Source organism: Mobula birostris, chromosome 22 (genome assembly GCF_030028105.1).
Source record: "Mobula birostris isolate sMobBir1 chromosome 22, sMobBir1.hap1, whole genome shotgun sequence".
Lineage (NCBI taxonomy): Eukaryota > Metazoa > Chordata > Chondrichthyes > Myliobatiformes > Myliobatidae > Mobula > Mobula birostris.
The window spans coordinates 40629780-40652827 of NC_092391.1; the positions used below are offsets into that span (position 1 = coordinate 40629780).

The window sequence follows — 23048 nt, forward strand, 5'->3', positions numbered from 1 at the left end:
AGTAACCAGTTTTTTTAAAATGAACAATGTGGTTACAGAGTTAGCCATAAGATTTCAGAATCATAGTTACAACACTGCCTTGTGGTTACAGTCTATAGATACAAGATATTCACAAATACATAGGGCTATGGGTCAAATATGGGCAGGTAGAATTGACTTGCTGGACAACATAGTCGGCACGGATGAGTTGGGCTGAAGAGCCTGTTCGCATGCTGTACATCTTGAATTCCATTATAAACTCTCAATTCAACAGTTCAAATTTAAAGTGTTGTCCAGAATTTAAAGATTCTAAAATAAATATAGGTACATAGAATAACATGGGCAATGAAAGAAATATTCTAGTTTCGTCTGAAGGCAAAATAATGGATCGCATTTGACAAGTAGCTACCAACTGCAAACCATCAGCCACAGAAAAACTTGGAGGATTGCACTCGAATCAGCTTATGCTTTGTAAAAGAAGAAAGGAGGTCATAAAAATACTCAAGACAAATACAAAGGATCAGACTGCACTGGAATGAACCATAGCTAATGCACAACCATCCAGTGTAATCACATTCTAAATTACTTATGATCAGCATTAGGGAGAAATTATGGTACACAGTAAAATATTTAATAACAGAATCGATTATGATAGCAACTAATGTTTGAAACACCCAAAAATTTAATTATTTTATACCTCCCAGATCACACACAGAATCAAAGAACAAGACCATTCTGTCAAGTTTGAATCAGTCTGTACAACAGCTAATCAAACTAGTCCTACACTTCCACCATTTTCCCATTGTCCTGTAGACTCTTTCTTTTCAGATGTTTATCTAATTCCCTCTTCAATACTACGATTGAAACTGCCTCCACTGATGGCGCATTTCAAATTAATTTTTTTTCTTCAAGTTACTTTCAGTTCATAGAACATACAGTACAGATGCTTTGGCCCATGATATTGTACCAACCTTTTAAACTACTCTAACATTAATCTAATCCCTCCCTCCTATATAGCCCTCTACTTTTCTTTCATCCATGTGCCTGTCTAAGTCTCTTAAATGTCACTAATGTAACTGCCATCATGGTAGCGCATACTACGCACCTACCAACCTGTGTAAAAAAAAAACCTTGCTTTGACATCTCCCTTATACTTTTCTCCAATCGTCTTTAAATTATGTCTGCTCATATTAGCCGTTTCAGCCCTTGCCAAAAGTCTCCGGCTGTCCACTCTATCTATGATAATTTACATCTTGTATACCTCTATCAAGTCACCTCTCATCCTCCTTCACTCAAAAGGGAAAAGCCCTAGCTCATTCAATTGATTGTAATTAGACATGCATTCTAATCCAGGCAGTTTCCTGGTAAATCACCTCTGCAGCTTCTCTAAACTGAGATGACCAGAACTGAACACAATACTCCCAAGTGTGGTCTGACCATTTCTACAGAGCTACAACATTACCTCACGGCTCTTGAACTCAATCCCTCGATTAATGAAGGACAACACACCGTACTACTTCTTAACCACACTGTCATCTCACATGGCAACTTGGAGGGATTTATGGATCCGGATCCCAAGTTCCCTCTGTTTCTCCACACTGCTAAGAATCCTGTCATTAACCTTGTACTCTGCCTTCAAATTCAACCTTCCAAAATGTATCACTTCTCACTTTTCCATCTGCCACTTCTCAGCCCAACTCTGCACCTTATCAATGTCCCTCCGTAACCTATGATAACCATCTACACTAACCACAACACAACTAACCTTTGAGTTATCTGCAAACTCACCCACCCTTCCACTTACTCATCCAAGTCATTTATAAAATTCACAGAACCCTGCAAAATACCACCAGTCACTGACCTTTAAGCAAAATACACTATATCTACTACCACTCTCTGCCTTCTGTGGGCAAGCAAATTCTAAATCCACGCAGCGAAGTTTCCCTCCTGACTTTTGAATCAGCCAACTGTGGGGAAACTTGCCAAACTCCTTGCAAAAATCCATAAGTACCATATCCACTGCTCTAACTTCATCAATTTGATTTGTTACTTTCTCAAATAATTCAGTTAGGACCGTGAGGCACGAGTTGTACCTCACTAAGCCACGATGACTGTCCCTAATCAGATTGTGCTTCTCCAAATACTCGTAAATTCTGTCTCTAATAATTTGCTCACCATGGATGCAAGATTTACTGGTTGATGATTCCCAGGGAGATCCCTATTTTCTTTCTTTAATACAGGAATAACATTTGTCACCCTCCAAATCTGGTACTACTCCTGTGGCCAGTGAGGATCACCAAAGGTACAGTAACCTCTTCCCAGGGGTAAATCTCATCCAGCCCAGAGGACTTAACTATTCTAATATTTTTCAAATATTCCAGCACATCCCTTTCTCAACATCTTCCAGCACATCAACCTGTTTTACACTGTCCTCACATTTGTGAAGGTCCGTCTCACCGGTGAATACTTTAGCAAAACATTTCATTAAGGGCCTTCCCTACCGCCTCTGACTCCAAGCATTGTTCCTCTTTTATCGCTGATTGATCCTCCCTCACTCTACTCATTCTCCTGTTATTCTCATATGTGTAGAATGACTTGGGGTTTTCCTTAATCCTATTTGTCAAGGCTTTCTCATGTCCCCTTCTAGCTCTCCTGTCGATTCTTAAGCTCCTTCTGGGCTACCTTGTAACTCCCTAGTGCCCTGTTTGATCTTTGCTTTCTAAATCTTAAGTATGCCTCTTTCTTCCTCTTGACTAGATATCCTGCATCTCCTTTCAACCATGTTTCCTTCACCCTACCAATCCTTCCGTGCCTCAATGGGACAAACCTATCCAGAACTCCATGCAAGTGCTCTCTGAACAACCTCCACATTTCCATTGTGCACTTCCCTGAGTACATCTGTCCCAATTTACACTCCCAAGTTTCTGCTTAATAGCATCATTATTCGCTCTCCCCCAGTACTTTGCCATATTTTTTGCTGCTATCCCAGTCCAAGGCTATAGTAAAGGCTCAAGGAGCTGTGGTCACTGTCTTCAAAATACTCTCCCACTGAGAGGTCCATCACCTGACCAGGTTCATTGCCTAGTATCAAATCCAGTATGACTTCTCCTCTAGTCAGCCTGTCCACATACGGTGCCATGAATCCTTACTGGAACCACCTAACAAATTCCAGCCCATCTAAACCTTTTGCATAAGGGAATTGCCAATCAACATCAGGGAAGTTGAAATCAGCCATGACAACAATCCAATTACTTTTGCACCTTTTCCAAAATCTGCCTCCTGATCTGTTCCTCAGCGCCTCTGTTGCTACTGGGGGTCTATAGAATACTCCCCACAGAGTGATTGCTCCCTTCCTGTTTCTGATTTCACTAGACGATCCCTCCTCAACGCCTTCCCTTTCTGCACCTCTGATACTATTAGCAATGTCACTCCTCCATCTCTTTTACCTCCCTCCCTATCCCTTCTGAAACATCTAATCCCTAGAGCATCCAGCAGCCATTCCTGCCCTTGTGACAGTCAAGTCTCTGTAACAGCCACAAAATCAAAGTTCCACGTACTGTTCCATGCTCTAAGTTCATCACCCATATACCTGATTCCTACAACTATGCCCTATCCATTGCCTATCCTTCCTCACAGACTCGTTAAACATTGCATCTGCTTATATACCAAATACCCCATCCTCTGACCTACCACTCTGGTTCTCTTCCTAAATAAGCTAGTTTAAACTTTCCCCAAAAGCTCTAGCAAACCTGCGCACAAGGATATTGGTCCCCATTGAGTTCAGGTGCAATCCATCCATTTTATATAAGTCATACCTTCCCCAGGGGTGAATGGGGTGTCCAGAGAGGGTTAGCATCTCTGGTGAAGGGACTTGTTGTGGACATTCTAGGGCAGCTCACTCACATTTGGTCCCCACCGGACACTCAGATTTCTCTTGTGGCTCCAAGTGGCTGTTTGCATGCAACAGCAGCCACACATCGGGACATTGCATCAACAAGTGGCCAAAACTAGTTGACAGTAGCCGACAGCCTCATACTGCAGTGAGATAGGGACGTGAATGTCCCAGCATGTGAAGTCAGTTCCAGCAGATGAGATTTACAGTGAGATCCAACAGTCAGGAAGGCAGTACTGTAACACTCCATGGGGAGCGAAGGACATGGCAAGGTACAGAGGATGCCATGGTCATCCACTGCAACCAAGGAAAACCGCAGTTTGTCATGCTTGTTTGTACCACTGGACCTGAACTTCTGAGTTAAGAGAGTGAAAGTGCCCCAGTGCAACAGGTTTTTCACTTTAAAAACTCTCCCACACAGGTTTCCAGTCATCATTGAACATGATGAAGAACCACCACCTTCCCTAAGAGATCCCAATGATCCATGAATCTGGAACTATGCTCCCTGCACTAATTCTTCAGCAAGGAGGCCAACGTTACGCATAGCAGGAACATTTCTCCTATTGGATGATAGCTTCCTGATATTCCAACAATTAAGGAGATGACTCTGGTGTAACTTCCGGAAACAAAAGCAATTTTACTTGGCTTTTTCTCCAAACAGCACACAACGGCACCTTCCAGCATGCTATCCACAGGGAGGATATTTCCAATGTTCAACTGAGTCTGCTTGCCATAAATAGATAAACTGTTTAGTGTGAACACCTTCAGCGGCAATGAACTGGTAAGGATTGCAGAATATTACCTTTGCTAGAAGAGCACTGCAGGCAGGGTCATGAACTATATCACTGACAATTCCCTTGATGTAACTAGGGTGTTCGAAGTCCACTGTACTCAAATTTGCTGTATCTTTTCTGCGTTTCACATGGGCTTTGAAGATGGATCCTATGCTCTTTCTCTGTCCTCTGATTACACAACCCATTCTGCACTGGGAGAGCTGGAGCACTTCCCTTCTGAGCAACAGAGCCAGACTCAGCATCAGAGACCTGGTTGCTATGGCCTTCCCTGGTTTCCCCTCTAGCCAATAATATACATTGTTATTGAGGGGAACAACCACAGGGATACTTTGCACTGTCTGCCTATTGTCTTTCTTGCCCCTGACAGTCACCCAGCTATAGCCTCCTGCAACTAGGTTGTGACAATCTCCCTCGCTCCTATCACTTCCACATTTTCCCAAATGAGCCACAAGTTATTTAGCTCCAACTCCCTAGCGCAGTCTGAAAGGGGCTGCACCCAGATGAACATTGCACAGGTGTAGCAATTGGAGAGTAGATTTCTCCCAGATCTTCCACATCTTGTCCGGTTCTTTTCATGTGCCCTGGTTTCTGAGCCCTCTGCCTCATTTACTCATGCAGGACATCAGCATCTTTACCTTCTCTGGAGATTACAGAGATTCAACTTGTCACTAAACACTCTAACAAACTTCTATAGGTGTACTGTTGAAGGTACCCTGACTGGTTCCATTGTGGGCTGGTACAGCAGTTTGAATGTGCAGGAATGTTAAGAGGCTACAGATTTGGCCCAACACATCCTTATCCTCCATCAGTAATGCCTAGAGGCACAACCTGAACATCTAATCTGGGCCATGACATGCTCTCACAGCTACTATCAGGTAGGAGGTACAGAAGCCTTAAGTCCTACCCCACCAGGCTCAAGAACAGTTACTTCCCTTCAAACAAATTGATTCTTGAACCAACTGGCACAACCCTAAACACTACAGTTTAGAAATAATATGACCACTTTGATCACTTTGCACTAAAATGGACATCAGTTTCTTTTTGTTCCAATTGTATTCTTGCATAAGTTGTGTATAGTTCATGCCTACCTAGTGAATACTGTTTATATAATGGCATTGGCCTGTGACGCAGCTCAAAGCAAGTTTTACATTGCACCAGTTCATACAAGTATTTGTGCATATGATAGTAAACTTTACTTTGCTAAGTTTTACCAACAGAACAATTTTACTTTATCCATTCTATCTACTATCAGGAAACTATCAACTTCCGCTTTAAGTATACCCACGGACTTGGCCTCCACCGCAGTCTGCGGCAGATTCCCATCACAGGAAACATCCTCTTCACATCCACCTTATCTAGACCTTTCAACATTCAGTAGGTTTCAGTGAGATCCCCACACACTCTTCTAAATTCCAGTGAGTAAAGGCCCAAAGCTGCCAAATGCTCCTCATATGTTAACCCCCTTCATTCCTGGAATCAGCCTAGTGAACCTCCTCTGGATTCTCTCCAATGACAACATATCCCTTCTGAGATATGGGGCTCAAAACTGTTGACAATACTCCAAGTGCAGCTTGACTAGTGTCTATAAGACGTTATAGCATTATCTCCTTGCTTTTATATTCTATTCCTCTTGAAATAAATGCCAACATTGCATTTGCTTTCTTTACCACGAACTCAACCTGCAAATTAATCTTCTGGGAGTCTTGCATGAGAACTCCCAAGTTCTTTTGCACCTCCAATGTTTAAATTTTAGGTAATATTCTGCACTATTGTTCCTTTTACCAAAATGCATTATCATATATTTCCCTACACTTTGTTCCTTCTGCCACATTTTTGCCATTCTTCCAATTTGTTTAAGTCCTGCTGCAATTGCATTGCTTCCTCAGCACTACCTACCACTCCACCTATCTTCGTGTCATCTGCAAACTTAGCCACATAGCATTGTATTCCATTACCCAGATCATTGACAAACAATGTGAAAAGTAGCAGTCCCAATACTGACTCCTGAGGAACACCGTTAGTCACTGGCAGCCAGCCTGAAAAGGATCCCCTTTATTCCCATTTGTTGCCTCCTGCCTGTTAGCCATTCTTCTATCCATGTCAGTATCTTTCCTCTAATGTTATAGGATTCTATCTTGTTCAGCAGCCTCATGTGTGACATCTCATCAAATGCCTTCTGAAAATCCAAGTAAGTGACATCTACTGCCGCTTCTTTGTGCACCCTGCATGTTACTTCCTCGAAGAATTCTAACAAATTTGCCAGGTAAGATTTCCCTTTCCAGAAACTATGCTGACTTTGACTTACTTTATCATTAGTCTCCAAGTACCCCAAAACCTCATTCTTAATAATGGACTCCAACACTTTCCCAACCACTGAAGTTAAGTTAATTGGCCTATGATTTCTTTTCTTTTGCCTTCCTCCCTTCTTAAAGAGTGGAGTGACATTTGCAATCTTCTGGTCCTCTAGGACCATGCCAGAATCAAGTGACTCTTGAAAGATCATGACCAATGCATCCGTCATCTTTCAGCAGCCTTTCTTAGGACTCTGGGATGTAGTCCATCTGGTCCAGGTGACTTATCCACCTTAAGACCTTTGAGTTTGCCTAACCCTTTTGCCTTTGTAATAGCAATGGCACTCTCTCTTGCTCGCTGACACTGATGGACTTCTGGCACACTGCTACTGTTTTCCACAGTGAAGATAAATGCAAAGTACTCATTAAGTTCATCTGCCATTTCTTTATCCCCTATTACTACCTCGCCAGACTTTTTTTTTTGGCATGTGCATTGCGTGTGTGTGCGTCTGCGTGCATGTGCGATGTTGGTGGGACGATGTCCTTTTCATGACTTTACAAGGGGCGGAGTGAGAGAGAGAGAGAGAGAGAGAGAGAGAGACTGTGAGGCGCGCCACTCCTCACACAGACATTTCGCATTACTTTTCCCTGTATTTTACGAGGTTGTTGCAATTTCGACACTCAACCCGGCACGGATGGAAAGCGTACTCGGGAGCGGCCCCAACTGGGTTCGAACCCAGGAACCTCTGTTCCAGAGTCCGGCGCTGATGTCATTGCGCCACCAGCCAGCCCTACCTCGCCAGCCTTAAAACAGTCTTCTGTGTGCACCCGAGTAATGGCTCTCAGTGTCACCCCGAATTACACTGACACCAGGAGTTGCTGGGGATATTACTCTTTTTCCAACAAGGCTTTGAAAAAAAAATCATCGTATGCATACACATGCACCAGGAGAAAATGAAATTACAGGAGTGCCAGAGGGCAATGTGAGGGAAGAAGTGATGTCTGAACAAAGTAAATCATCTCGCAAATCTAAGGAATCACTGATTGTTCACTAATAAATAGAATGGATCAGATTACCCTGTATTTGGGGAGATGCAGGAGCCGTGTTTAGAAGTAAGAGAGCAGTGAGTCAGGCAACTATAGCTCAGTTAATATCACAATTGTATTAAGCTGAAGATCAGTGTTATTAACATTAATACAGATCAACATGAATGAGAAAGATCATTTGAGTTCACCCACTTAGTCCATCAACACAGATCCTTTTTTTTAGTTCAATTTAAATATCCACATCATCTCTCTCCCACAAGCCAGTCTCACCTTCCTGTCACATTGAGTGCTATTTCCTGTCATGGAATTCCAGCTTCGTTTGGTAATGAATAAATTTAGTTTACCTACTCTTCGTAATTACTGGATCTACATTCCACTTAAATGTTACACACTGAGTTTTCAAGTGTGACAAAGTCTTCCAAACTGTTTGACTTTTATATTTGACAACCAATTTATTTAAAAAAGAGGAATACACACTTAATCTTTCCAACTAATTTTTCAAAGAGACAAAATAAGAATAGAAAGATACAATTTTAAACTAATCCTTTCATCTCATACAAACTCACTCTAAGGATTAGTGAAATTTGTGATGGTCTGTGATCTCTAAGCAACCCATATCCTTGAGAAAGTTTTGCAAATACCAATAGTACATGACTTTTTGCATTCTCTACACAAAGTTGAGAAAGTTCTGGTTTTAATATCTCCCAAATTCAAATTAAGAGCTATCAGTCAAATACAAATGGAACCAACTGCTCAGTATAGTTCATGTTTCAACAGTCACCTTCCCAAAGCCTGCAAGCAACAATAGTTGCAATCAATATTTGTGGAATTTCTTGAACATATTGAAAAAAACAATCTGAAAAATATATCTTCATATCTAATGCCAGCAAGGCCTTCCAGTGCATAATACCACAAACACTCCTGGTCTGAGTTATTTTTTTAATTGTAGATCTGAACTGATGAGGCATGAGACGAAGTCCAACAGAGGGTCAAACTTTAAAGAAGCAGATAGAACAATTAGAGATGGTTGAGTGAAATTGAGCTTGAATTGTGAGCATTGCATTTGCTGAATAATAAGGTTGATCAAAAAGCAATATGTAAAATAGTACAAAGCAAATGAGAAACGGCCCAAAGAAGATTTACAGATTTCACCTATTCCCTTGAAAGTGTTAAGAGGTAAGAAAATAATCCTGGAAAAAATCAGTGGGTTGATTAGTATACATCTTGTGTTAGTAATAAAAATGGGCTGTATTGCAGGAGCACAGCCTTCCCAGATTCTGGAAGTGTGCACTGTGTTCTAATTACATGGAGAGAATCATCTCTCCAAAATGGTTATGAAAGGGCAAATGAAAATTCTAAATGTATAACATGATTTTTGCAACATCAACTTCTTACTCCATTTGTAAGAGCTTAGGTATTAAAATTTAAAGTCAAACTTACATCAGAGGATCGTGTCTTGGCAACATTGTCGATTGAGCGGTCTTTTAGGATATTATCGATGACTCCATTTCTGTTCCACAACTCAAATAGTGTCTTCCCATGCTGGTACCCCACTTCCTGTATGGAAAGAATGGATAAAAGATCATCTTAAAGCAACATTATTCAGCAAAGCAAAATTAGCATCAGGTTAATTTCTGGGAAAATATCACTCATAACTTATTTTTCAAATCTCAGAGCATTCCAGCACCCTCCAGCCAATGAAAACCTTTTCCTTCAATGGCAGACAAATGCAGCAAACTTCAACAGCAGCAATGTGAGGATGATCATATCATCCATACAGTAATGATTCTAAACTGTAATTAACGGTTAAGACGAACAAGAGAAACCTGCTCTTCTTCAAAATAGTTAATATGATGTTTTTACATACATCTCTCTTAATGGCTCCTCTAACGCCAAGTATTTTCTTAGTGGACACCCAGCTTGCTGATCTATGTTTCTTTAAAGTTTCCAGAGGGGACTAGAAACCAAACTTCTCTTCCGGTAAGATGGCGGCGCATTCAGTCACAGCGGCTTCTACAGCGTCAACAAAAGGTGCTACTGTCGTACATAAATGTATTTTTAATTATTGCAAGATCCAGCTGAATATTAAGAACTTAAAGTACTGCAGATCTACCCCATCAGCGAGTTACTTGCTGGCTGAGAAAATGAAGGAGCTGCACAATGTGCTGCTGCCTGAGTCAAAGAAGGCTTTGAGACAATTGGCGAGTGACCATCTTGGTTAGTTCTCTTGTGATCACAAGACCCTTTCAGAGCATTGTTAATATGGAATGCCGCAAGTTCAATTTACTGATTTATTGGTGGAGAGCAGGGGCGCATGGCAGAGGAGCTGTGTGGTCTCGGTTGTAGCAAGCCCAGTGCCAACTATCTACGACCACCAGGAGAGAGGCACCCAAGCTGGAGTCGGTGCTGTCCCCCCCCCCCCCACTAAAAGCATTCACGCGGCAGAAGACAAGCTGTATTGTGGTTGACTGCACATTTCAGCAGCATTCATTTGGACTCAGTGCCTGAAGCTATGGTGATGCCTGTTTATAGCCGCCGGGAGAGAGGCTTCGGGCCAATGCGGTGCAGCATTCAGGCTGGGGTTGATTCTTCCCCCCACCGTGTTCGCTCGGCAGAAGAATGGACTCAGGGTCTGCACTATAAACATATATATTTTGCATGATTCTATTTTACTAATGTCCTGTACGTGCTTGCTATCTTACATGTGCAAGGACTCAGCCTCAAGCCATGGTATCGCCGGCTTAAAGCTGCCAGGGAGAAGCGTCAGAGTCTGTGCACTTCAACAGGGGCTGTGTCCCTAGGCTGGACCCCCCCACACCCCCAGGGGGGTCTGTTCAGCTGAAGACAAGCTCTGTTGTGGTCATTTGCAGATTTCGGTGGCATTGCATAGCTTGAGTTTGGTCTCTTTTTATTGAATGGCTGTATCTTTCTATCTTATACATGCTGTGTGTGCTTTGTGCTGTGTTTGACTGTTGGTACTGTGTTTTGCACCTTGGCCCTGCAGTAACACTGTCTCTTTTGGCTGTATTTATGAGTGATACCAGAGATCTTCAAAACCACGAACTGATTTCACTAGGTAGATGTTTGCGCAGACAGAAAAGAGCAAAATTATGGGCTTTAAATACAAGAAGGTCACCATCAAACTCAAAACAAAATTGGTGAGAAATCTATTTAACAGTAATCAATCGGTCAGAATGTGAAACTCACTACTGCAGAGAACATTTGGGGCAGATGGCATACATGCAATGAGACACTAAATAACCACATGAGGCTAAGAAAGGATTAGAAAGAAGGTTTAATGGAATTAGATGTCGGTGATTCGGAGAAAGCTCATCTGGATGTCCCATTTCATAGCGGTATTAACTAACTTTACAAATTAAATCAGAATTCAAAAGGTAACATATTTTAACGGTCATTTTGTAGCTTGGACACCATTAACTAGACTTCTTGTTCATGTGTGGGATGTAGGCACTGCAAGCAATGCTGGTTTTATTGTCTTTTTCTAACTGCACTTCAGAAAGTGGTGATAGGCTACCTTTTTTAACAACTACTGCACCTACTATTCAGTACTTTTGGGTAGGGAGCTCTGGGAGTTTGATGACAAAGGCCTCTATTGCAAGATGCACTGGGGGGCAAAAGGCAGGGAAGGCTGCTTACAAAGCACAGGTTTACTGCACCATGGAGTGGTGCTGACAACGAAGCAGCTGCCAGGTCTCTGGCCCCAGGGTTGACGGCAAGTTGATGGTTGGACTCTCACTGGCAAATGCTCCATCCTAAAGTGTCCAATTGAAGGCAGATAGTACTGGGACAGAAAAAAAACTTTTGATCTTTCCATATCACAGTACTAAATGAATACTTACTTCCAGATTCGCTTTTATTTCACATTTCCAGCATATGCAGTGTTTGGTACCTCACAGATTTAATGATTTTTCCATCCGCTTCTCCTGTTTAAGAGCAGTTGTAATTAGCAGACTTGTCCTATCCTCTCTCAGGCGCGACACCTCTAATTCTGTCCTTTAGACTCCTTATTGCAGCCATTCTAATGACCCTCATCACCCTTACCGCAATTTAAGGCATGTTTGATTTCAGCTTCTCTGCTGCTGTGAAGAAAGGTCATCAACCCGAAACATTGATAATTACTGTCTCTGTAGAAGCTGCCAGATCTGCTCAGTAGGTCCAGCATTCTATTTTTATTTCCGATTTCCAGCATCTGTAATGCAGAATACTTCAATTCTGGCTCATTGGCGAGACCAAATGTGGGGGTGCTGCATTGCTTTGGTGGTGGTGAGGACTAAGCGAAGTCCGCAGGGTCACCTGTCACAGTCGCATTTGAGAGCAGACACCAAGGGGTGTGGGAGAGCCTCTGTGGGGTGTGCGTGAATCCCCAATGGTTGGGGGCTGGCCTCTTCCATCGTTTCAGCCCTCTGGTATTTGCTTGGTACTGCCCTCCGGTGTTCACTCAGTGGAAGAGCAAGCTGGACCAGGACAACATCCCATAAATCTGCAGCCATGCCACTCAGGGACGAGGGCTATTTTGTCTCTTTGTCATGGTATGCTTTTCTGAATTTGTAACTATATGTGCTATTTGTGCTATATACTGTCAGAAACGTGTTTTTCACCTTGGCTCGGAGGAACACTGTTTCACTTGGCTATAATTCTGTATGGTTGAATTACAACTAAACCTGAACTTGATTTTGCTTTTCTTTCTTGTCAGTTCCAAATACAAAGTGTGATGTGCTAGCTGGCTCTCTCATCTCGTAGTCAAAGACAGACAAAATCCAGGCTGCAACGTCAATCTACTTACTGCAATTTCATTGAACTTCCCAAACTCCAGCGTTCCGTAGCGATCGATAGGGGGCCGAATATACTCGCAGTAGTCGCTGTTCTTCACTACCTCCAGCTGCCGCACACAGCAAACATAAGCCAGACGAGTCTGGATCTCTGCCATTCCCAAAACCTGCAATTACAGTCACATAGGTGAAAAGAAGGTGGTCCAGAGCCGATTCCATTAACTTAAGTGACTGGGAGTCTCACAGCTTCATGCTGCAACTCTGAACCCCATTAAGAATCCATCAGTGGCTCTCAGTCTAGGTGCCAGTAAAAATCTGTCTGCAAGAAGGAGCATACACAGCCATGCAGAAACCCTTCATGTGCTGACACTAAAAGAAGGAATGCAGTTACAACTCAAAATGTTTACATTTCCCTGAGAAATTCAACCCACCACCTAAATCATTGGAAAGATTCAACTGAGCAGTCTCTCTCCCCCATGATGATGATAGCTTCCAAGATTTTCTGTTATTTCAGACTGCCTGCACTATTTGTCTGCTTTTCAGTAATTAGTGCAAGAATTAGGTAACAATAAATACAGTACACAATTAAATGTAGTATATTTAAGACAGATAGGCAGTTTTCCACCACCTCCCTTGCTACTATACCTGCTTGATACTGAGTAACTCATTGGGCAGAAATTTATTCCAAATAAATCCTGGAGGACCAAAACCTTGCTCCTCATCACAAATGCCATTCATCTTCCTGAAGCTGAACTAAGCTACTGGCACGCTCAAGAACTTATTGACCCACAGTTTGCTTTAGACCACAAACCCTATCACCCTGCCTATTTCTACCAGCATAATACCTTCTATCTGGTTAAGTCCTCAGTTATACCATTACTACCTTTGGACAGTACTCATCTAGCAACCTCCTGGTTGATATTCAACCTTTCTGCTACAGGAAAGCAGCATAGATCAGCCATACTTATACTGAAAAGTGCGGCAGGCTTGAGAGGCTGAGTGGCCTACTTCCGCTCCTATATTCATGTTCTTGCAGTCTAAACTCTGCTAAAATGTAGTCCATATCACTTAGTATACCTACATTGGACGCTAGCTGAATTACAGCTCATTTGTGAAGCCTTATCATTCTGCTCAGATCCTCTCTATGGCTTAGCCAGCTCTTAACTCCGAAACTTCTTTCAACCCTCAGAAAACTATAATTTTCCAGATCTCGCACATCCTGATTTCTTTTCCACTGGCTAGGCTCTAAGCAGTACCAAAACCTTTCTCATCTATCTCTCTCTCTCTTTCTCTCATCCAGGCTGCTTCTGTGAGCTATTGGTTATCCACCTTAATTTTTCTATTTGGCTCAGTATCTTACTTGCCCTCAAAGCTCAAATAACTTGAACAACTTTAGGTACATTACAGATGTACCTATCTGTAATGTAAGAACCCATGGAATTACAGGGAAGTTACCTGCATGGGTGGAGCATTGGCTGGTCGGCAGAAAACGGAGAGTGGGAATAAAGGGATCCTATTCTGGCTGGCTGCCGGTTACCAGCAGAGTTCCACAGGGGTCGGTGTTGGGACTGCTGCTTTTTACGATGTATGTCAATGATTTAGACTATGGTATTAATGGATTTGTGGCTAAATTTGCCGATGATACAAAGATAGATAGAGGAACGGGTAGTGTTGAGGAAACGGCGAGCTTGCAGAGAGACTTAGATAGTTTAGGGGAACGGATAAAGAAGTGGCAAATGAAATACAATGTTGAAAAGTGTTTGGTCATGCACTTTGGTGGAAGACTATTATTCAGATGGGGAGAGAATTCACAATGCAGAAATGCAAAGGGACTTGTGGAAGATACCCTAAAGGTTAACCTCCAGGTTGAGTTGGTTGTGAAGAAGGCGAATGTAATGTTGGTATTCATTTCTAGAAGTATGGAATATAACAGCAAGGATGTGATGTTGAGGCCCTATAAGGCACTTGTGAGACCACATTTGAGGTACTGTGTGCAGTTTTGGGCTCCTTATTTTAGAAAGGATTCAGAGAAGATTCACAAGAATGATTCCAGGAATGAAAGGGTTACTGTATGAGGAACATCTGGCAGCTCTTGGGCTGTATTCCCCGGAATTCAGGAGAATGAGGGGAGGTCTCATAGAAACATTCCGACTATTAAAAGGCCTGAACAGATTAGATATGGCAAAGTTATTTCCCATGGTAGGGGATTCGAGGACAAGAGAGCACGACTTCAGGATCAAAGGATGTCCATTTAGAGCTGAGATGTGGAGAAATTACTTTAGTCAGAGGGTGGTAAATCTGTGGAATTTGTTGCCACGAGCTGCTGTGAAGGCCAAATCATTGGGTGTATTGAAGACAGAATTAGATGGGTTGTTGATTAGCCAGGGCATCAAAGGGTATGGAATGAAGGCAGGGGAGTGGGGATGACTGGAAGAATTGGATCAGCCCATGATTGAATGGTGGAGCAGACTCAATGGGCAGAATGGCCTACTTCTGCTCCTATATCTTATGTTCTTATGTAACTCAACTATGCTGTTGGTGGGAATTGTTTGACAATTTGCTCAATTTTTAGGATACTGGCCAGAGACATAAATTCCAAAACTGAACTTGACAGGTGGTCCAAACAATATGGAACAAAAGTCACTAAAGGAGATTGGAATTATTGGTCACTAGCATGTTCTGGTTAGTTTATGTAGTTTGGTCCTTTGTGCATCAAGGTTTAATTTATAATGCATTACAGCCAACGTGTTCAGAAGACGAGACAGATCATTTCCAGTAGAAGCCAGATTTATCTGCTGTGATTTAGCTGGACTTGTTTGTTGTCTGCTGAGTGACAAACTCTATCCTGCTTAGCAACACAGTTTCAATGGTAGGGAAAAGTCCTCAACATTGAATTAAGAATGCAAGGTTACCAAATGTACTATCACATTAGGGTAATTGAGCAAGGAAGCTCTGTAGCATTATGGTAGTAGGTGTTATTGCTTATTTAATTTTGTATGCCATGCTAATTTTATGCTGAGTATCTACTCAGAACCATGCCACCACTATTTCTATCCCACTGGCAATATGCAAGATTGGACCAAAACAACATCTTTTTAAGTTTACCTTTACTTTTGCAGCCCAAGGATTAAGTCGTTTCCATAACAACCACCAGCCGGACAGCGAATCGCCATAATTTGTTAGATCGGTTTCATCCTGGCTCCCAACATCTATCGCGATCACGACCTTTGCACCCATAGATCTGGCAACATCAGCTGGAAAGAAAAGAAAACTGACTCTTTTGGCCTTAGAAGTCGGGGAAAATCAGGCACAAATTCACAGAGTGAAACAGGAATACTTTAGAGCTTATAATAAGAATTGGAACATCTACATACAACGCAATGAGAGGAGTAAAAAATTTACATTAAACTTTCCAAAGAAACCATTTTTCTTTTTAAGTAACTATCTAAATATTTGAAGTGCTAATTACTATCAATATACATGTTTTACAGAGCTAGAGAGGCTTAGTACCCAATTATCATTAGCTTTATTAATTTCCTTTGATCCTGTGAAGTCAAATAGGTTGTAAGCAGTGTCACTCATGAAACAGTGGTGAATTGTTAGCTTAAGCCTCAGGGTTTCTGCATTAAACGATGCACGGGAGTGAAACCCGAAGTTGTGGCAAGTTTATTGTGCACTGTCGGTTGTATCTGACAACTTCATTAGCAAATTCCTTCGAGAGGAAGGCTCATGGTCACAGGAGACTATTTTTAGCTAATTAGTGAAAGATCCAGAGACAAGATGCAGTGAATCTTTTTTTTAATGTAGCCGGTTATGATCTGGAATACGCTACCTGAAAGCTTGTTGAATGATGATGTGATGATAATAATTGGCATAAGTGGGCCATTAGACAAGGTTCAACTTGCATTAGTGAGTTTCTTCCTTTGTTTTTGTACTAATGGAATTCTATCACTTTCGCCAGATTTGCGCATAAAACACAGTGTTAATGTACCTGCAACACACATCAAGGTTGCTGGTGAACGCAGCAGGCCAGGCAGCATCTCTAGTAATTCTTCCTTCAGTTAGTCCTGACGAAGGGTCCCGGCCTGAAACGTCGACTGTACCTCTTCCTAGAGATGCTGCCTGGCCTGCCTGGCCTGCTGCGTTCACCAGCAACTTTGATGTGTGTTGCTTGAATTTCCAGCATCTGCAGAATTCCTGTTGTTTGTGTTAATGTACCTGGCAGGTTGTTGATGTATCCGCCATCCATGAGCAGGTGGCCATCCTTTGGATCACAAAGTGGGGGTAGGTAACTTGAGAGGGACATGCTGGCTCGACAGTATCGCCACAAGGATCCTGGGATGGGCATAAAGGCATTCTCAATAATCAGCATCACTGACGTACAGTAAGAGAGGCAAATTTTGTTAACACTAACTTGATAAATGCAATCTCTATGGCACTCTATCTATCCTCAAACTTAATCTACTTTACAGAGGAGAAACATATCCGCTTCAATTTATATCACATTTTTAAAATCATTGAATCATTGAAGACTATAGACACAGGATACCATTTCAATGTAAACTAAACAGATCAATTCTGTTGCCCATCAACCTTCAACTCACACTCGACCCCGTTCCACCTCTGGCCCCTCTCTCACCTTCCCTTCTCCTCTACACACTAACTACTTCACACTTTGTCCTGATGCAGGGGATTTCGACCTGAAATGCAGACAATTCCTCCAGATCTATCCCCACCCCCCCCCCCGCCACCCTCAGTAGATGCTGCTAGATCCACTGAGTTCCTCTGTCATTCCAGTTTAATGCCACGTCCCACCGCCAGCCCCAGTCCTTCAGCTCTGTCACTTCACCTCAACTCCCATTTTCTACCCCTTAGTTAATTCCATTGCTCTGCTGCCCAAACCCTTGAGCCCATGAGCTTCAACTCTTGCGAGCTTGTTTGATACAAAGTATCAAATGCCTCAGGATCAGAATCAGGTTTAATAGTACTGGCATATGTCGTGAAATTTTTTATCTTTGTGGCAGCAGTACAATGAAATATATACAAATAGAAAAAAAAACTGAATTACAGTAAATACATATTAAATTAAATAAGTAGTGCAAAAATAAAAATAAAAATGTAGTGAGGTAGTGTTTATTCTGAAATCAGATGGTAGAGGGGAAGAAGCTGTTCCTAAATCATTCAGCGTGTGACTTCAGACTCCTGTACCTCCATCCTGATGGAAGCAATGAGAACAAGGCATGTCCCTGGGTGATGGGGGTCCCTTAGTAAGGATGCTACCCCTTTGAGACATTGCCCCTTGAAGACATCCCGGATACTACGGAGGTTGGTGCCCATAATGGAGCTGACTAAGTTTACAAATCACAGCAGCATTTTTCGATCCTGTGCAGCAGCCCTACCCCCATACCAGACAGTAATGCAGCCAGTTAGAATGCTCTCTGCTACATTTGTAGAAATTTGCGAGTGCCTTTGATGACATACCAAATCTTGTCAACTTCCTAATGAAATATAGCTGCTGTCATTTTGAAAGTTCTCTTTGACCTCTGATATCCAAACTCAAGATCAGAAAATTTATAGCATAGAAGGCAACCATCTGCTTGCCCTCTCTGAATTCACTGAGATAAAGCAATTCAGACTGATCCCATTCCACCATTCGCACACTGCTGCCCTGGATGCCACCGTGGACCAAGTGCTTATCTGGTACTAGTACCCTGAAAATATTCCAACCACATTTCAGGTGGTGGATTCCAATCTCTGGGTAAAAAAAATAGTTTCACACTCTCTTGTCCTTTCCTCACTCTAAGTGGATGCAAAAGTTTCAGTGTATCAGAAAGTGTGGAGCACAAAGGGAGCTGTTCAACACATTACATCTGTCCCAGCTCTAAAAGTGCCAGTCTAATTGCACTAGATCATGGCTCCTGGAGTGAACATCTAAGCATGCATCAAACAAGAGAGTTTTTGCCATCACTGTGAAACAGGAGAATTCTCAATTTTCTGATCAATTTCATCCATAGAATTACTGTGCACAGAAGGCAGTCAATTTAATCCAGCACATCTGTGCTTGCTATTCAAGCTACTCCAGTTCCCCAGCTCTTGGTCTGTGGCCTTGTGAAGCCAAACTGAATACCTTTTAAATGCAACGTCATCCTTACAGACAGTGATTTGGATTCCCAACATTCTAGGTAGAAACCTGCACTCAGCTCTCCTCTAATCCTTCCACTATTAATTTGAATCCTAAATATTCTCCATAGGACAGTGATAATAAATCAGATTCTAATTAACTCACTATTTGCAATGCACATACCAGCACCACAGTTTTCAAAACAACCCTTGTACTTCCAATGAAATTTGATTGGCTGTAAGTTAACTTAGGATGTACTAATGTTGCCAAAAACAAATCATAAACCAAAGCTTTTCTTTGTGAAACAATGTCCTAACTGAATCATTATCTTTCTTCCAAGTGTCACTTGACCTGCAGCTTCAACAATATTCCTTCTTTGCATGTTGTGGAATGCCTAATATCAAAGCAGGATGTCACTCATCTCATTGGAACAAGTTGCTGGTCTACATCTGATTCCCATAAATGTAGAGATGTCTCAAATTTGTCTGGACTGGAGTAAGGACAGTGGGGCAAATAGAGATCAGGAAAAAGTACAGCTCATGTGTTGCTATCAGAGTCACGTGGGCATTAATACATTTATCAACTATAGGATCAATTCAGAGACACAAGAACCTACAGATGCTGCGGTCTGCAGCAAGAAACAATCCACTAGAGGAACTCAGTAGGTCAGGCAGCATCCATGGAAGGAAATGGACAGTCAGCATATTGGGTAAGAGGAATCAGATGAAGTGATGAAGGGATGAGACCCAAAACATTGACTGTCCATTACCTTCCACAGATGCAGCCTGACACACAGAGTTCCTCTAAGCAGATTGTTTTTTGCAGAGGATCTACACAGATTGGTGATTCTGATGCAGTTTGCAAAATCACTGGCTAGGAACACCAGGCAGACCACATACAAGAGGGCAGAGACTGGAGTCAGTGTCAACACGTTTAGGTGATGAGATGCTGCTCTAATGAAATCTTAGAGCTCCTGGAGAGAAGGCTAAAATATTAACAAAATATGGCACAAGATAACTGTAGAAACTGAGATGTTGCCGAGTAATTCCTGAATTCCTGTAATCATTTCTCTCTTTAACAATCACTTGTTACAGCTGCAGCCAAATGACTGCAAGCAACACTGAATAGTTACATGCTGCATTTTGATTGCAAACTAATTTAACCTTTCACATAACTCTAGTGGAAAGATGCAAGTTCAAATGGCAAATAAAATTCAAACAACAAAAAGAGAGGTATAATTTTTCTTGGTAAAGAGAACGAAAAGACCACTCACTCTTTGGAATGCAAGTAAATAATCGAAGAGTAAAGATTTCTAGGACACAGATAAATGAGGCAAGTTGCTCTGGTCATTGGCGTGCAAATGAAGGTTTGTTAGGCTTTCTCTGTTGCAGGTTGGAGCTATGCTGTAAATTCACTCATCTGTGACTCCTATCCACTGCAATCACACCATCGTTAATCGTGCTTATTCATTACCGCACTGAAGGGAAAGTACTTTGAACAGAACATAAAATTAGGGTTAACTGAGTGTCACTGGTAATAAGTTCACATCTGTTATATATTCATGTAGTGGTTGAAGAAAAAAAAAAGATTTTTTTAAAACACGATACAGTGGAAGAAATTCTTACTGTCACGTGCATCCCAGGTAGTTAATTAAATAACCTTGAACGGTTGCCTCTTGGTAGTGTGCATTTCAACAGCAGTAAAACGGAAGTTCAGGTATACACTGGGCCTGGCATCAACCAAGGGCTGCTCTGAAGTTTACTTCTCTGGGTTATTTTCCAAATGTCCAACAACCCACCACCTGTCCATCACTCCCACCCCTAGTAGTCACTGAATATTTCACAAGAGGGCTCAGCAGAGAAGTACGGTGAGTTCATTTTCCTCCTTTTCTTTAATAAAATGTTACTTCAGATTGAGACAATACAGATACTACAGCCTACTCTGGAAAACTATATAGATTATGAGAAAGAGGATTTATTGACCAGATTGAGCACAGCAAGTATCAGGTTGCTGTAAGATGGCAACCATTTAATAGTTCAAAAAATTAACTGCATTGTCAGAAGTTGTAATGAAAGCAAAAACAGTTTGCACCAGATGTTCATCAGTTGGTATCTTGTGGTTTCTTTGCACATTCCATCCACAAAAATCAGCTCAAAATAAGATAACATAAATCCTCTTCCTATAGATGCTGCCTGGCCTGCTGCATTCACCTGCAACTTTTATGTGTGCTGCTAGAAAATATAGAGGTGGTTTCTGAAGGTACACAGTTATTTTACCAATGAAGAATTGCCAACCAGTGAAAGCTGAGTACTGTAAACTGTAGTTTTTAGTGTTATTTTCTAAATGCTTTTCTAGCCAATAATATTGAACTCAATGCTAAAGCTGAAAATTCACTAAGTTTGTCTTGTAACCTTTTTATTTTAGGAGTTCAGAACAAGTCCAGCTCCCATGGGTCAGCTGCTCACTTTAAAAGATAGACAGATTCTTACCTTATGAGAATGGTGGAGGGGAGGTGAAGGGTGAAGGGACTGAGGATTTTAGAGATTAAAGTCATGATCTCCTTTCCAGATAAAAAACAGAAATGAAAGATGCAAGATGTGATCCCTGGAGGATCAGCAGACATACTGGATCTGTGTGGACAATAAGATGTTGGCTTTCTGGAGCAAAGAATTCTTAACGTTCATCAACTTTTTTAGAGAATGGATTCTTCCTCATCTCAGGCTTACAGAGGTGCCCCTTTTCTGGCCCTGCCCTCTGGTGCTAGACTATCTGATGAAGAGAAATAAACCTCCTAGCATTTACCCAGTTAAATCCCCAGAGATTACTAAATGTTTGAATAACATTGTTCTTATAAACCTGTTCAACATTTCTTCATCAATCTCACCATATCTGGGGTAATTGAGTGAACTACCTCCAATCACAGTATTCTTTAAATAACGAGACCAAAACTGTACACAGTATTCTAGTTTTGGTCTCAATGGTGCTTTATACAGGTGTAGAAAACTTTCCTGTTTTTATAATCAAACTCTTTGAAATAAAAATCTGCATTCTGCAAGACTTCATATGACACAGCGTCTTGCCAGTTTTGTTCTTCATGTACAAGTACCCACACATCCCTTTCTGCTGCAATTTCCTGCAGTCTTTCTCCATTTAAATAATAATCAGTTTTATTATTGTTTTCTTCCAGAGTGAGCAAATTCACATTATACTTTATTTGCCAGCTTTTGCCCTACCTGATTATGTCTCTGCAAACTGGTTCCTTCTTACTGAAGATAGAATTTGTACCATCTGCAAATATGGCTAAACTTTTATTTTCTTCTAAATCTGAAGGTAAATAATAAAATGTAATGTCTTTGTGACCTGACATAGCTCAGTAACAAATCAACCTAAAATTTTGCATGTTCAATTTGGCATAAGGACATGCAGTGCACTCTTAAGCTTTTGAAAACCCTCATTGGAGGTCCTCCCATAGCCCGAAGGAGGGGGGGGCTAATTAAAATTTCACTTATTGAGAATTGTTAAGATTATTTTTTTCCCAAATCATTATATACTAAGTAATTGGGTCGACTTGACCCAAGTACTTCTGGTCCACCTGAACAATAAAGAGAAGCTAACGTATGTGCACTGAGTTTCTGTGGGAGACTAGCTATAATTTAAATCAAGTAGACAAACTTATCTGAAAGAAAGAACTGAGTTTAAAATACTAGAGTAATGCCTTAGATACCATTTTAGAGGGTGCTTGCAATGACCAGGGAATTATTTTTGGATGTTTCAGTGGAGCAGGAAAAACTTCTGTCATTAATCTATTTTTGGCTAAAGTTGAAGACAAAACGGTTTTGACAGCAGGAAAGCTACAGACTCAATTTTTAAGCTCCCTTTAAATTTGACATATAGTATCCCCAAAATGTAAGATTAATTGGGAACTGTACAGGAAAAAAAAATTCAAAAAGATTACAAACATTTTGTCTGGGATGGAAATACAATTGCTCGCAAAGCAGTCGCTGAAGCATTAGATCGAACATTACAAGATCTTAGACAATAATAAATTAATATCAGGTGTTAATTTGGGTGCAGGAGTTCCCAACCTTTTTTAAAAAACGCCATGGGCCCCTACCATTAACTGAGGGATCCATG

General features: G+C 41.5%; 1 protein-coding gene across 3 annotated transcripts in view; it reads right to left on the minus strand.

Moving 5' to 3' along the window:
- The window catches only part of pnpla7b (patatin-like phospholipase domain containing 7b), a 329157-nt gene that overhangs the window by 35888 nt on the left and 270221 nt on the right, over positions 1 to 23048 (minus strand). For 2 of the 3 annotated variants that reach the window (XM_072240527.1, XM_072240528.1), the window contains exons 30-33: positions 17012 to 17128; positions 15899 to 16047; positions 12808 to 12960; positions 9444 to 9560 (exon numbers count right to left, since the gene is read on the minus strand). In XM_072240527.1, coding sequence (XP_072096628.1) covers positions 9444 to 9560; positions 12808 to 12960; positions 15899 to 16047; positions 17012 to 17128 — 536 coding nt within the window. Of the gene's footprint in view, positions 1 to 9443; positions 9561 to 12807; positions 12961 to 15898; positions 16048 to 17011; positions 17129 to 20192; positions 20406 to 23048 lie in introns of those variants that run through there. The other variant, XM_072240529.1, reaches the window with a different exon arrangement.